General features: G+C 46.2%; 1 protein-coding gene across 2 annotated transcripts in view; it reads left to right on the forward strand.

The window, feature by feature from the left end:
- The window catches only part of UNC13C (unc-13 homolog C), a 523785-nt gene that overhangs the window by 258444 nt on the left and 250089 nt on the right, over window positions 1–15252 (forward strand). For both annotated transcript variants that reach the window (XM_006017955.1, XM_025197084.1), the window contains one exon: window positions 12739–12889. In XM_006017955.1, the coding sequence (XP_006018017.1) occupies window positions 12739–12889 (151 nt within the window). The remainder of the gene's footprint in view (window positions 1–12738; window positions 12890–15252) is intronic.

Consider the following 15252-nt stretch of genomic DNA (forward strand, 5'->3'; position numbering starts at 1 on the left):
AGAGGTCCAATGTTACCCTTGCTTCTTTTCTGACTCCCTACATATCTGAAAAAGGACTTTTTGCTATCCTTGATATGTGTAGCCAGATGGAGCTTGGTTGCAGCCTTGGTTCTCCTGATCTGCTCCCTGCAGGTATGGACCAGTGCTGAGTACTTCTGCTTGGTGGTACTTCCAGCCTTTCATCCTTTATAAGTCTCTCTTTTGAGGTGTAGGAAGTCCTCAAGTTCCCTGCTGAGCCAAGGGGGTTGCTGAGCCATTTTGCTAAGCTTCCTCTGAGATGGGATGGACATCCCTTGTGCTGTCAGGATCACTCCCTTGACCACTCCTTTTCGACTCCTCTGCCTGTCAAGTCATGGTCCCTTAGGGCCTTGACAATGACCCTGCTGAGCTTGTCAAAGTCAGCTTTCTTGAAGTCAAGGACTTCTGTATTGCTGACTGACTTGCCAGCTTTGTGATGGATAGTAAAAGTGATCAGCTCATGTTCACTGTCACCCAGCTTTCCATTGGTTCTTAGGTCACTGACTAGATCATCCCCTTTGGCCAGTACTAGGTCCAGCAATGCTTTACCTCTCACCGGCCCATAGATTTCTTGGGTCAGGTAGAGCTCATCCACGCATGTGAGGAAGCTTTGCGACTGATCAGATTTGGCCGAGTGCTCTTCCCATTAGATGTCCAGGTACTTAAAGTCTCCTGTGACAACCATGCACTGACAGCATGCTGCCTCAGCCAGTTCCCTGGTGAATTCCTGGTCCAGCTCTTGTTTCTGGTTAGGAGGTCTGTAGTAGACTCCTACCATGATGTCCCCTGTGCCATGTTCCCCATGTATTTTAACCCAGAGAGACTCCAGTCATCCTTCCTGGGTGCCAATGTCAATTTGCAGGAACATGTAGGTATCCTTGACATAGAGAGGTACACCCCCACCCCTTTTATCTGCATGATCATGCCTGTATAGGGTATAGCCATCTATACCTGTGGCCCAGTCAGAGGTTGAGTCCCACCAGGTCTCCATTATACTTATGATGTCATAGTCATTCTTGTTTAGCAGGAGGACCAATTCCTCCTGTTTATTCCCCAAGCTCCTAGCATTGGTATACAGGCAGGCAAGTGTCCCAATGAGGGCCCTTGTCTTGCCCACAGATTGTTCTGGGGCTAAGGCACAGATTGTCTGGGACTAGGGTAGGGGTGGGTTCCCTTGACTGCCTTAGTCTGTTGGGTTTACAAGTGTTGCCCAGTGGGCTTGCAGTGGCAGTAATCCCCCCCAATCCCCAGCGGGCTCAGTTTAAAGCCCAGTTGAGCAGGTCAGCCAGTCTGGCTAAGAAGAGCCTCCTCCCCAGTGGAGAGGTGGAGGCCATCTCTCCCCAGCAGACCACTGCCTCTCTCACAAAAGAGTGGACTGTGATCGTGGAAGCCGAAGCCTTCATGATGACATCAGCGCCACAGTCTTTGGTTGACTATTTTGACCCATCTCCCACTCAGCCCATGACCCACAACTGGAAGGAGCGAGGAAAAGACCACCTGTGCTCCCAACCCCCTAAGCCCCACTCCCAGAGCCCTGTAGTCTCTCATGACCTGGCTGGGATTGCTCTGAGCTGTGTCATTTGTGCCCACATGGATGAGGAGCATAGGGTAGTGGTTGGAGGGCCAGAGAATCTTTGGGATCCTCTCAGCTATGACCTGGATGCGGGCCCCCAGGAAGTAGCAGACCTCATGGGCTAGGGGGTCAGGGCGGCAGATTGCCCCCTCAGTCCCCCTCAGGTGGGAGTCTCCCATGACAAGCACTCTGCATTTCATCTTAGGGAGAGTAGGGGTGGGTGATCCTGCCTTGCCTGCAGGAGCTGGCATCTCCACAGGCTCTACTGTGGCTGCAAGAGGTTCAAACCTGTTGCAAAGCCCCAGAGGGGAGGGGACCTTGGTGCGGCAGGCCTTGGAGCCCTTGCCCACCTTAGTCCAACCCCCCGGCTGGACGGTATGGGAGATCCCCAAGTCCTCCCTTGTCCTGGAAGGTGGCCTTGGTCTACCCTCCACCTCCAGGGGGTGAAGGGCTTGGCAGTAGGAGTCTATCTCTTGCTCGCCATCCCTGATGTCTCACAGTCTCTGGACTGCAGCCTGGAGCTCCTCAATCTGATGTCCCAGAGACTTCAAAGTGGAGTAAACCCCGCAAGGTGAGGTGGCCATGCTCCTGGTCCCAGGATCCTAGAAACATGCCAGGCAGCCCCCACAGCTGAGAGCCAGAGGTTCTGTCTGTGTGGAGCCCAGAACCATGGGTTCTGTCTGGGTGGAGGCCTCTGAGGTGCCAGAGGGGGAGGCCACAGACTCTGAGGGGACCCTCAGGATACGATGTGTGCCCATCCACATTGTGCTACTGGGAGGCCGGCTGCTGATAGGACTAGCTTCCCTAGGGCTCACCGGCAGGAGGTTTCTGGGGGGTTTTGGGGTGCAGGGGCACAATGGGCTTGCGCCCATGTGTCTTGCACCACTCTCTAAACCCGACCGAAGGGCCAGATTATATGGCTCTTGCCCCACACTAGACTTCACTATAATCCAGTTTGACCATTTAGATCCCGACCTGGATCCCTCCTACTCAAATAGCCTAACCTCTGCCCTGGTACTGGGCTGCAAACCCACTTATACCCATTTCCCTCTCAGCAGTTGCCCCCTCTGGGACCTTTGGCGTAGCAGGCTCTGGCCTTGCCTCTAGGCCAGTTGGGACTCCAAGACTCTAGCTCCGGCTATCCCTCACAGTGGGTACTCTGGCCCTTTAACCATCCTCATCTTGGTCCCAGCATTGACCAGTTGATGTTTTATGGGTAGGTTCTTGGCAGCTAGCCCTCTCTCTCATACAGGTTCACCTTCTGAGCTCACAGACCACATAGGTAATTTTGACCTCTCCTAGGCCCACTCCAGTCCTTGTTGGGCTCACTCATTCTCTGCCCCTCACTCAGCCTCTACTCCGGCTGGCCTATGTGCAGTCCTTCAGCCTCTGCTCCCCCCCATGGATCCTACTCTACACGGCCTCTGGCTCTCACTTTGCCTCCTCACTAGGGCCACTATTTGCCCCCTCAGTAGGGCTTCTGGGTCTTACTACCCATGGGCCTCAAGCCCCACTCTGTGAGCCTTGGCCCTGTGCTTTTCAGTTGGGATGTGTTCCCCTAGCCTTTCCCCTCCACAGGGTCACCCACAAGGCAGCGGAGGCTGAGATTTTCCAGTGCCCCATCCTCACCTTCCACTAGAGAGGTACTGGTATGGCATTTCCTGGGGACCACCCCTCCATAGGCAGTCCCAACACACCATCCTCCCCAGCAGGGTGTAGTTTCAGGTCATGCTCCTGGAACCTCCTCCATCCCTATAGTTCCTATCCTTGACCTCCAGGTGTTCTGGAAGCAGCAGTACTCCAGCCAGGAGATGTTCACTCTTTGGCTCCCCACTTGCAACTGCCTGCCTCTGATCTCAGGGCCTGTCTTACACCCTGCATGCCTAGCCCTACACCAATCAGGCAGTGTCCTGGGGACCATGTAACTACCTGATTGGGTCTGTCATCACCCACAGGCTGATGTGCATCCTGCTCAAGCTCTTAGAGTGATACTGTTCTCCCTCTCATACTGCTCAAAGGCACTTCTCCTTCCTCAAGCATGATCACATAGTCAGAATTTAAGTCATAGTCACTCTTGTAAAATTAAAAAAATAGCAAATAATGACTTTCATTTTCACATATTTCTCTAATTACTTAGATGTTAAGTAGAAGTTAGCAAATGCCATTAAAACAAAATAGAAAAAAATTGAAAATGGGGGTTTCCAAATACTTAATTATTTAAGTGATAATTTTACACCTACCAGTGAACTTTGTGGAGATTATCCATTTTCTCTCAAAAATATTTTTTCATTTGCAAATGGAAACATAAAAAGAACAGTTTCTGTCAGATAAATACTATGTCCGCATCCAAACCATGACACATTTCTGTTCTTCCCTCTTTCTGAGGTGTTAATAGCAATATGGCAGAAACTTTACTAGTAAGGAAGCTGGATACAGAACACTGAAAAAAGTTAATGTAAAAAAAATGTTTGTACAACTCTATGGGTGCACCTATATGTTCAGTAATGCACCTTTGCTACTGCGCATTAAGTTTAGTACCTCGAACATAAGGTACTACATAAAGGCACATTAGCCCACGCTAACATGCAGTAGCAAAGGTGAATGGTTGTTTTGTGATGCTTAACACACAGTAGACTAATTGTACTGTGCATTAGCACAGTTTTAGCTGTGACGCACTAATGCACAGCAGAATAGGCTACTTCACATTACAGCCTCTCCTGTATGCATGGCCTGTGTGGAACCAAAGCCTGTAGAAATGAAAGGCCAGCATGATATCTCATCTCATCTGCTATTTGCAGTCACCATATAGTATCCAGAGTACTCTCTCCTACTCTAGTCTAGAACAGTAAGAGCCACAAGATTTTAATTATATTTAACTATTGTATGTTTTTGAAAGATGATGATGACTTTGCACTATACAATTTGAATCATGAAAGACTTGCTGCTAAACTGGATAACTACTCACTTGTAATAACTTGGAATATATCTAACACCTTATGCTCATATTTCCATTTGCTTTTATGTGTATATTATTTTTCTCTTTTTTAGAGATTAGACTAACAGTGTGGAGCAACTCAGTACAGAAATCATTCTCATTCCCTCTACCCAAAAAATCTAGAATGTTAAAGGGCAGAAATAGTTTCCTTTGGTAAAGTGTTTGGTAGAATAGCAGGTGAAGACAGGCAAGCTGATGCATGCAATGTGCTGAAATATTGGAACTTACATTTCACAGAAAGCTTTGAAAATATGGGGTGGGGGGGGAGTTCTGGCATCTATTGAAAATTTTCTAAATGGAAAATGTGGCAGTGAAACCTCATGGAGGGGCATCCCCCTGAGACAGTTCTAAAGACCTGCTTGACATGCTTGAAAGCAGCTCTTGGGACACTCATGAAACAGCTTCACTACTGCATTTCTGCATTTAATACATGCAAGCAGGAGCAGGTAGGTATGGTGTGCTTGGAAACATCTTTCCCCAGCCACAGCATGGATGTAGCATAGACAGACCCTTTGATATTTGTATACCATGCACCATTAAAAGATCATGAATGGCACAAAAAAGAATATAATCAGTGCAAAGACATCTCAGACTTAATGGAATAAACAGGTACCATTAGATTTTAAGTAGAGATGCACCAATACATCGGCCAGATATCAGATCGGCACTGATATAAAGAAAATTGGCTGTATCAGAAATAAGCCTGATGAGGCCAATAATTTGGCTGATAAATGCCCATGTGTGTACATAGCCACAGTGCAGCACACAGGCAGCGAGAAGCATAGCTCAGCATCTTGAAGAGCAGCAAACAGCTGGCAAATCTGTTGTGGTGGAAAGGGAGGGGGAAGGGAAGAGGTGTGGGGAGGGCAGATCAGGTGTGAGGGAGGGAGTGGGTCAGGGGCAGGCACTGCCCAGCCAGGGCAGAGTGAGGCACTGGATGGAGCCATGGCTCATGTGGGGGGGGACATGTGCACCTCAGTTGGTACGAGGCAGGGTGGGCAGGCTGCAGCTGTGGGCTGGAGCCAGGGCTGTGCTGGGCTCTTCGCAGTGGGGGCTAGGCTCAGGGTGGGTGGCATTTGTGCTGACAGCAGGGCTACGGGAGGGGCTTCAGCCACCCCAAATTTTGCCATAGACTCCCCATAGGCTCCCCTCCCAGTGCAGCCCCAGCTCAATGCCCCACCTCCACCAATGCACCAGGAAGTGCCAGGGCTGCACTGGGTAGACAGCAGCAGCACTGGGAGGGGGGGCTATAGGAGGGCTACAGTGAAATTTGGAGTGGCTGCAGCCCCCCCCCAATAGCCCCACTCCCAGCACCACTGCCACCCACCCCAAGCATAGACCTGTCCCCCCACCTTGGCTGGACAGCACCTGCCCCTACCACACTCCTCCCTCACCACAGAGGCATTGATCTTCCCTCCTATGCCCCTTCCCTCCCCCCCCCCCCCCGCCCTTCCACCACAACAGACTTACCAGCTGCATGCATCTGTATCATAAATCAGATTGATATTGGCCAACATGCCTCCTTAAGAATCAGATATTGATATCATCCCCCAAAATCTCCATCAGTGCACCCCTAGTTTTAAGGCAAAGTCACTGTGAAATGACTGTATGTCTTAAGGACCTGTTGATAGGCTGAATAAAAGTAAAACAGAAAATGGGATAGACTAGAAGGATTTTTGTCATTTCCCATTAACTGTCAAGTTTGTATAAAAGATTTTATGGAAGTAATTGTAGGGCAGCAAAAGAATTCTATGTAAAATAATTGGATGTTTCATCTAATTCTCAGAACAAAGTTGTTGATTATTATCTCTATGTGCACTGATTAATGCCAGCTGCAATTTTAAACATTAATCTCCAAACACGTACAATGAGTAGATCAGTACACTTTTCTATTAACCTTGAAGGTTACCTGAAAGTTTTTTTGAAAATCATCCCATTCCCTGGCTGCTATTTCCTACACATCAGTTGGTGGTTGTGCCAGGTTATTAGAAATATCTATGGCATACCCTGAAATGCTGTAACAACAAATTAGTACCTGAGTGATGATTTGTTCATATTTCTAAATAAAGCTGCTGCTGAAATATATCGGCATTGACTGAAAGGTTGTATCTAGTAACTTGATGATGAGCTGGGTGGTAAAGAAATGCCAGTTTATAATCCTATCCTTTATCATAGAGTTGCTGTGTTAACTTAGTTTCCTTATTTGAGGATAACAACACCCAATGATCTAACTCGCGTGGATGTCAGTAAATGTTTGCAAAGCATGTTGAACATGGATAGCAAGAGAAGTATGTTATGCATTAATATGCACCACCTGCCTAAGCTCACAGCTGTTTGAGATTTGAGCCCTGAATTGGGAATGCACTGGGAAAAGCCTGCAAATGGAAAAACCTTTTATGCTCTGAGAAAGGGTCGCTCACCTTCTTTCCTGCAAGTGTGGAAGGTTACCCAGGGAAGAGGTCCCAGATATGTGGGATGTAAGTAAAGGACTCCCAGCTTTACTTTGACATGAGCTCCCATTACTTGTGTATCCAACACAACTTCTGCCAGATATTCAAGCCCCACCTTCTGGATCTGGGTTATATTGAACCCAGTAACCACACACACTCCCCTGAATACTCTATGTCCTTAGCTATTAATAATCACACAACGTATTTTTAAATGACAATGGCTGAATAAAAGTTAGGGATTTTTGGTGGGAGGCTTTTGTCCCTACATAAGTAAATGATTTGTTTATTTCTTGCAAATTGTAATTTAAAAATAAAATTATTAGATTAGGGAATTAGAAAATTACAGTGTTAAAAGTTTTCCAGGCAATTTAATTTTAATTACAAGGGTCAGTTGATTATATCTCCCATGTTTTATTTTAGGGGGAAAAGCTAAAACTGTTTTAAATTAAAATAAGAGTAGGATATTGGTTAGAACATTTATTGACAGAGCATGAGAGAGACATTTGAAATCCAGCTTGAGATCAAGGGTATGAGCTCATGCTCATGCTTAAGTGCCCATAGTCTTTCCGAATTAGACAAGGCTGGTGTGGAGAGCCAGGAGAAAAAAACAAATTGGAAAATTTGTGGCTTAATTGAAATGATTGCTGGAATTGGGGGGAAGGCTGGAATTGATCCCTTGTACCCTGCCATCCATGACAGCTCACCAAAACTTCCTAAGTGGCCCTCCAGCCCAAATAATTGCCCACCCCTGATCTAGGGCAAATTCCAGCCTTCCCCTGATAAAGTGGTGTTAAATGGCTCAGTTTCAAGAAGGGGTCTAGAAAGCGACTGGTATCTTGCCTAATGGTTAGACCACTCATTGGGAAGAGAGAGGTAAATTCAATCCTCCTTTGGGATTTTGATATAAGCCCAAACTCCCTCACCTAGAACCTGAGTGATTTCCCAAGCCATTAGGTTATTTAACTAAAATATGTGAGGGCCCTCCCTCCCCTTGTTTTCTCTGGGCTCCATTTTTGGGGCTTATGCTCCGATACACACATATACCCAGCCAGAGTGCAACTTACTGTGCATCTGAATTCTCATGTGTCCACATGGCACTTGGTTGTGGGTAGATTCCTATCTTGCTCTCCCATTTTGTCTATGAATATGTTGGAAAATAATATAAGTGTAGGCTGAAACACCAACAGCATATCTTGTTGAAGGCTTCCTTATGGAGGCTTGATACACATTTTCATTTTGACCTTATAGGAATATATAGAGTATAATGAGATATATTTCTAGCCCACAAAGATTTTATAGTCTAAATACCAATATTTGAGGTTTAAGTTTCTGACTAAAAACTGAGTGGTAGTTTTACCAACTCAGGAGTTCAATAATCATGATCTAGGCCCACAGAAATCATGAGATTGGCCTAATAATAATCAATACTGTATTTTATATAAAACTTCTGCCAGGTTTTTGAAGCATTAGGGTTCATATTTTTAAGATTATTTAATGGCAACAAAGACTAGAAGCTTGATTAATGAAAAAGAAAACTGAGATTGTTCCATAAACACATCACTCTGGGAGCTGGGACTGCAAGAAAAACAACCAAAAATTGCCACCTGTGTAAAAAATGACAGGCATTTTTGGCAAACCCCTCCCAGAAGGTCTCTTGCTCTGTCTCTTTTACTTCTCTGTCCTAGGGCCCTCTCCATGACAACCACTTTCTCCGTCCCCTCTCCTTCCCCCAGAAGCACCCTGTATTCCCCTTACTATCCCCTATTCCACATGCTCCCTACCTTTTATCCACGCCATACACTCTGAGTCCTGGTTCCCTTGTCTTCCCAACAAAAGAGCATTTCCTTCTTCAGAAATAGAATTGTTTTCCCTCCAGTGGGAAGTGGGGAAGCTGGGTGTTATCTCTCTTCCTCCCCGTTTTCCCCCCAAAATGGTGTGTGTTGCGGGAGCTAGCATGTTAGGAAGAAGGGAGCACTCCTCTCCTTTCAGCTGCTTCCCCTTCTGAATGAGCACAATACTATATTAGCAGAGCTTTGACCTCAGAGGCTCAATAGCTGTTCTGTGTCTTTTGTCTGGGGGACAGCAGGAGGCAGGGGCAACGAGATGTTTGGAGGGAAAGGAGTACTTGTTACCTGCTGTGGCTGCACTACTGCATCCAGAGATAAGCACCTCACCAAATGATCCTGAGAGTTGGGAGAGATAGAGGAGGCAAGGGGTGAAATTAAAACTCAGCCTGAAAAAAACCAGATTTTAAGGCAGAGAAAGTCTGCATATATGTATTCAAGTGATCTGGGAGAATTATTACAGGTTTGTTCTTCTACTAGAAAAACTTACTTGGCAACACCTGAGCAGACATTTGAATACTGAGCCCTTGAAGAGCAGAGAGATAGCAGTGGTGATGCTGCACAGTGAGGGGACCCCTACTCAGTATCAGTCTGTGTTTCCCTGCAGTACAATATAGGGACTGTGAAGGGGATTTATTCTGCTTCCTGCTTCCCTGAAGCAGTAGAGTTTAGCAAACAACACACTATCTCTTGGAGTGAGAGTACAGGAGCAGGAGCAAAGCACCCTGGGGTACTGGAGAACTATGCTGTGGCTTCTCAAAGAAGAGAATGTGTACAGAAATTCACCTTCTCAGGAGAAACTCCCCCAGGAGTGATTTACACCTGGTTGTTCTCAAGTTATTTTTCTCCTGGAGCTTCCAGTTTTGGTGTGGGAGAAAAACCTTGAAATGTATACACTCATGATTTCTCTTGTCTGTACATGGCTAAAAATGTCATTTAACAGACACGAGGTGACAAACTGTTTTAGAAACTGAAAAAGTTGTTGTCCCAGGGGGATACAAATGGAGGTCCTGGAACACCCTCCCAGGGCGGGACCCGAGGCAGGGGTGAGCCACCAGAAAGAAGAAACAAAAAGACCTAGGGAGGGGGCTCACTTACCTTCCATAGCAAAAGCTGCGCTGCGCCAAGAAGAGCCGCTGGCACAGTTCATCAGCCGCTTTTATTTGCTGCTGGGAGAAACGCCGGCAGATGACGTCATCAGAAACTGCCGCCTGGCAAATTTAAAAGCCAGCAGCGGGGAAACAGCAGGCTGGAGGCTGGAGGCAAAGCTGCTCCCCGGGCCACTCAACAGGAGCATCAGATCCAGAAGGGGCTGGATGAGGCCTCTCAGGAAGGGTCCCAGCTCCCATAAAGGGCTACATACCCAGCACATCAGAACAGCTGGGCTAAGGAGGACAGCGTCGAGGGATCCTGATGACTGCAGATGCCGGATCCATGAGTGGAGTGGGCTGAGGCCCAAATCCCTACTGTTCTTTTCCCTTTTTTTTCTGTTTTATATAGTCACCTTGAAGGGCACCCAGAGCCTGAAAGGGGGAGGGCTTCCCCAATCCACATAGGGTCAAGAAAAGGAGTGGAGGCAGTTCTGTGAAGTGCGATGTCCTGAAGATAAGATCAAGAGCGGACTTCAAGAAAGAACTGGTCCCCACCCGGGACAAAGAGAGGCCCTGAGGGGTGGAGAGTAGGAGTGAACATTGAAGAGATGGGCCAACGATCCATCACCTGGTCATCTTGAGCACTGGCATATGGCTGGGGAGTAGGGGAGGTGGAGCCCCAAGAATGCCCACAAAGGGCAACACTCAGTCCGTGGGATCCCGCGAGGGAGAGTCCCACTACTGAAGGGAAGACCAAGTCATGGCAGACAAGTGTCGGGGCCTCCCTTGGGGGCGAATGCAGCCTAGCACCCAAGTCCCGGGGACATGCCCTACGGTCTGAACTGGGCATGCACTCTAAGGCTGCCAGAGAGTGCCTATACCAAGCCAGATGGGTACAGTTGTGAAAAGTTCCACAGAAGAAGCTTGGAAATTTCAAGAAGGAGAAGCGATGTGGATTAGGGCTGTGCAAGGCTTCAGCCCTTCCTTTAATTCGGTGGAGATTTGACCCAATTTGATGTCCAAATCTCTGAATCCAAATTGAATCAGGAGACCCTTTAATCTCTCTGAATCAATTCAGAGAGATTTGGAAAGGTTCGGTGATTCGGACATAGACGCAGCTTTAAATGTTTTTTCTACATACCTCAAGGTACCAGGTGGCTCGTGAATGCTGTGATGCTGGGGCAGATGGAGCATCCCACAGAAGCACAGGGGGCTCCCCAGCATGCTCAGCAGCAGACCTAGAAGTGCTTCTGGTCCACTTCTGGTCCACTTACGGGTCCACCGGGGAGCACATTGGGGGGCCCCCTGTGACCCCCAGTTTAGCAACTGGTGCCTTCTGGGTCTGGGGGGGTACCTGGGGTCCCCCTATGGCCAATCACTGACCTGGAGGTATGAGGGGGCCCTCACACCCAGCAGTGGACCCGCGGAAGTACTTCTGGTCCACTTCTAGGTTTGCCACCAAGCATGTGGGGCCCCCCCCGTGCTCCTGTCGGACACTCCATCCGCCCCAGCATTGCAGCATTCATGAGCTGCACCTGATATCTTGAGGTATGTAGAAAAAACCTTTGAAGCTGTGTCTATGGCCGAATTGCTGATTCTCTGAATCGTCATTGAATCTTCAGATTCGGATTCCCCCCAATCGAACTGGGGACAGTGATCTGAATCAATGAATAGAATCACTGTCCCCGATTCAGGCCAAATCTGTATCCAAATCGAATATGGCCCATTTTGCACACCCCTAATGTGGATAAATGGCAGAAGATAAATTCAGCAACAACATGAGATGTTGTTTTTGTAGAATTCCCACAACTATAATATGGTATTCATTTTTTTGTGACTGTAATTTGCAAGGTGACCCAAAATGGATTGTCTTGTGGATACTTTGGTGTACATGTTTATTATTACGTAGTTACCTGTGAATGTAGGAAACCAGACTTTATATCTTGAGTGGTCCTTCCAGTTTTGCATTCCCACTTAACCGTATACAAACCATATTTCCAGAATGTTTTATATCAAGAATAAGTGTTAAATGTGTACTCCAGTTCACATCAAATCTTGCGTATTAATGCTACTTCATCATTTGCGCTAATTTAAAAAAAAAACCTCTAAACTTACAACTGATGTTATGCTCCCATTAGCTTATCAGCAGTCATATTCACAAAGCAGTACAATTTGCAATCAATGCTGATTCCATGTACTTACACCAGGGTGAAACTTAGATGTTTCATATTTACTTGCCCTATACACTAACAGAATCAATGCTATTTGGTTTCATTTGAGAGAAACAAGATGAAAAGATTCCTTGTACCAGGAATTCCTAGAAATTTGCCTCTGGAGTAATGGAATGGCTGAAAATGTTAGAAATGTTAGTAAAATGTTAGAAAGTTTGCCACCCAAACATTTCTACCCAAAGTTAAACTGGGTGGTTTAGATTTTTTCTGGTGTTCTTTGGTAATAAGTTGTAAATTTGAAACAAACATGCTTTTACTAGTATTGTTAAATAGAGCTATAGACATGCAATTCACATTTTATCTTCATAATTTTTATAACAGAGAACAAATATGTTTCTGGTTGTATTTGTTTTAAAAACACCAGTGTACACCCCATGGTAATAATCTGGCTCGATTCTGATCTTGTCTACATTAGTGTAAATTATCCATGATAGTAAAAGTTAATACTGAATGAACATCTAGCCAAAAAGCATTTGTGGTGTATCTGTGCAGAATCCTGGTAAATGTTAATTGGTGTTAATCTGTTTGCATTTTAGGCACTTTTCATGTTTGTCTTCTAAATACATGTGTCCTGGTGTTCCAGCCGTGATGAGTACCTTGCTGGCAAATATAAATGCTTTTTATGCCCACACTACAGCAACAACTAACGTATCACCCACGGATCGTTTTGCTGCTTCCAACTTTGGTGTAAGTACCATTATCTTTATCAATAGGGTGACTTTTTTGTTTTCTAATGGGTGATTTAGTATTGAACCTAAACATTAAAAAAAATTCAAAAGTGCCTAAGTCACATCTGAAGGGAGACTGAGGGATTTGAAAATTTTACTCCAATCTTTTCAATTAGTTAAAACTAAAATACTGAATATCTTATTCATATTTTTAAATTATCGTGTAATATTACATAAAAGCATGCAGAGTAAGAAATGAATGGTATTCTAGTATTCGCATGAAGTAAATTTTGGTTTGATTACACTATATAATTGCATTATATGTACAGGTTAGTTCCTTAATTGGAGTATATTGGTCTATATAACTGACCTAAAGAGACCTGAATGAACCCAGTGAATCTGACCATAAATATTCTAAAAAGATCCTTTGAGATCAGTAGCACAAGAATAGTTATATTGACCCTTCCTTTGAAAATGTGTATTTAAACACTCAATAATAAAGTTTTTTGTATCTTTTCATGTGGAATTATCAAAATCAGTAGTTGAAAAACAAATTAAGAATTTTTCCCAAGCCAATTATAGAATAATCCTACTTATTTAATAATTGAGAATATAAATTTGTCTCCAGCTGTGGGGAAAAAACTTGTAATAAATGTTACACTTATATACATGGGTTTGGTATGAAAGAAGAGAGATCTGCAAATATGCTTTTCTTCCTGAACACTCCTTGCATGTAGCATTCTGACATGACTATCGCAAAACACAATAGATATGTGCATTAGACCTGTGCGAAGCTTCAGTACCTGATTCGATTTGGCGGAGATTCGGCCCGATTTGGTGGCTGGATCTCCAAATCTGAATCGAATCAAAGGACCCTTTAATCTCTACAAATCAAATCAGAACCCTCTGAATCGATTCAGAGAGATTCAGAAAGATTCAGTGATTTGGAAATAGACACAGCTAAATGTTTTTTTCTACCCACCTCAATGTACCAGGTGCCTTGTGAAGGTTGTGATGCTGGGGTGCATGGAGCATTCCACAGCAATGCAGGGGGCTCCCCAGCACACTTGGCAGCAGACCCAGAAGTGGAACAGAAGCACTTTTGGTCTACTTCCAGGTCTGCCAGGGAGCGCACTGGGGGGCCCTCTGGGCTCCCCCAGCTCAGCGACTGGTACCTCCTGGGTCTGGGGAGGCACCTGGGGTCCCCCTGCAGCCAATCGCCAAGCCAGAGGGGTGCTGGGGGGCAGGGGGGGGGCTGAACACTCCCCAGCGGACCCGGAAGTAAACTGGAAGTACTTCTGGTCCACTTCCACGTTCACCACCAAGCATGCAGGGGGGCCTCCCACACTCATGTGGGACACTCCATCTGCCCCACCATCACAGCATTCATGAGCCATGCCTGTACCTCGAGGTATGCAGAAAAAAAATTTAAACCTGTGTCTATGGGCGAATCACTGATTCTCCAAATCAGCATCAAATCTTCAGATTTGGATTCAGCTGAATTGGGGGACAGTGAATTGGGGACAGTGATCCGAATCAATTAATTGAATCATTGTCCCTGATTTTGGCCGAATCCAAATCTGAATCGAATAGGGGCCTATTTTGCTCACCCCTAGCCAGGGGAGGTGGGGGAGGTGCTAAGGCAGCTCTCCTCTCCATTCCACAGTGCTGAGCTGAGGGGGAGCCTGGTCAGGCCCCGGCAGGGGTCCCTCCCCACCCCCTCCAGCAGCCCAGCAGGAAATTGGTAATACAGTGTTTATCACCCCTAACTCAGTGTTTATCAGCCCATTAAGAAAACAAAAGCTTCTCTCATCAGTTCAACCTCTTCTTAAACACCATTTTCCAAGGAAGGAATGGAGGGACATTACCAGCTACCTGTTGATTAGCTCGAAAAAGCCCTAAGCTGACACAGTCCTGTCTGCCTGTGTCCTGTCTGCCCCAGCATGGACTATAGCCGGCATGTAGTATGCTAGCTAATGCTGAGAGGTGTCTGTGTAAGGCATAGGGGAGGGGGGAATCCCTGCTTCAGCAGAGAGTGGTGAGGGGGAGGGCAGAATAGGAGGAAGCCAGGCAGGCCGTGCTGTACTTGCAGTCTCTGCCAGAGCTCCAGCCAGGGAGCAGAGAGGAGGGGCCAGCCCAGCTCCCTGGAGCAGAGAGCATGCTGGGGGACTCTGATTTAACATAAACCAGGAAGAGGTCTAGGAAAGACTTTGCATAAGCCCGTTTGACCCAAATCAGTTAAGTCTGTTACTACATTCAACCAGGTTTAACTCAAACCAGTTTCAGACATTTTCAAACTGGTTTATGTGCACTGAACATCTGTTCTGTTACAGGTTTGAACCAATTTCTGATCACTTAAACCAGCTTATGTGTAATCTCTTT

This window comes from Alligator sinensis, unplaced genomic scaffold (genome assembly GCF_000455745.1).
Source record: "Alligator sinensis unplaced genomic scaffold, ASM45574v1 scaffold250_1, whole genome shotgun sequence".
Lineage (NCBI taxonomy): Eukaryota > Metazoa > Chordata > Crocodylia > Alligatoridae > Alligator > Alligator sinensis.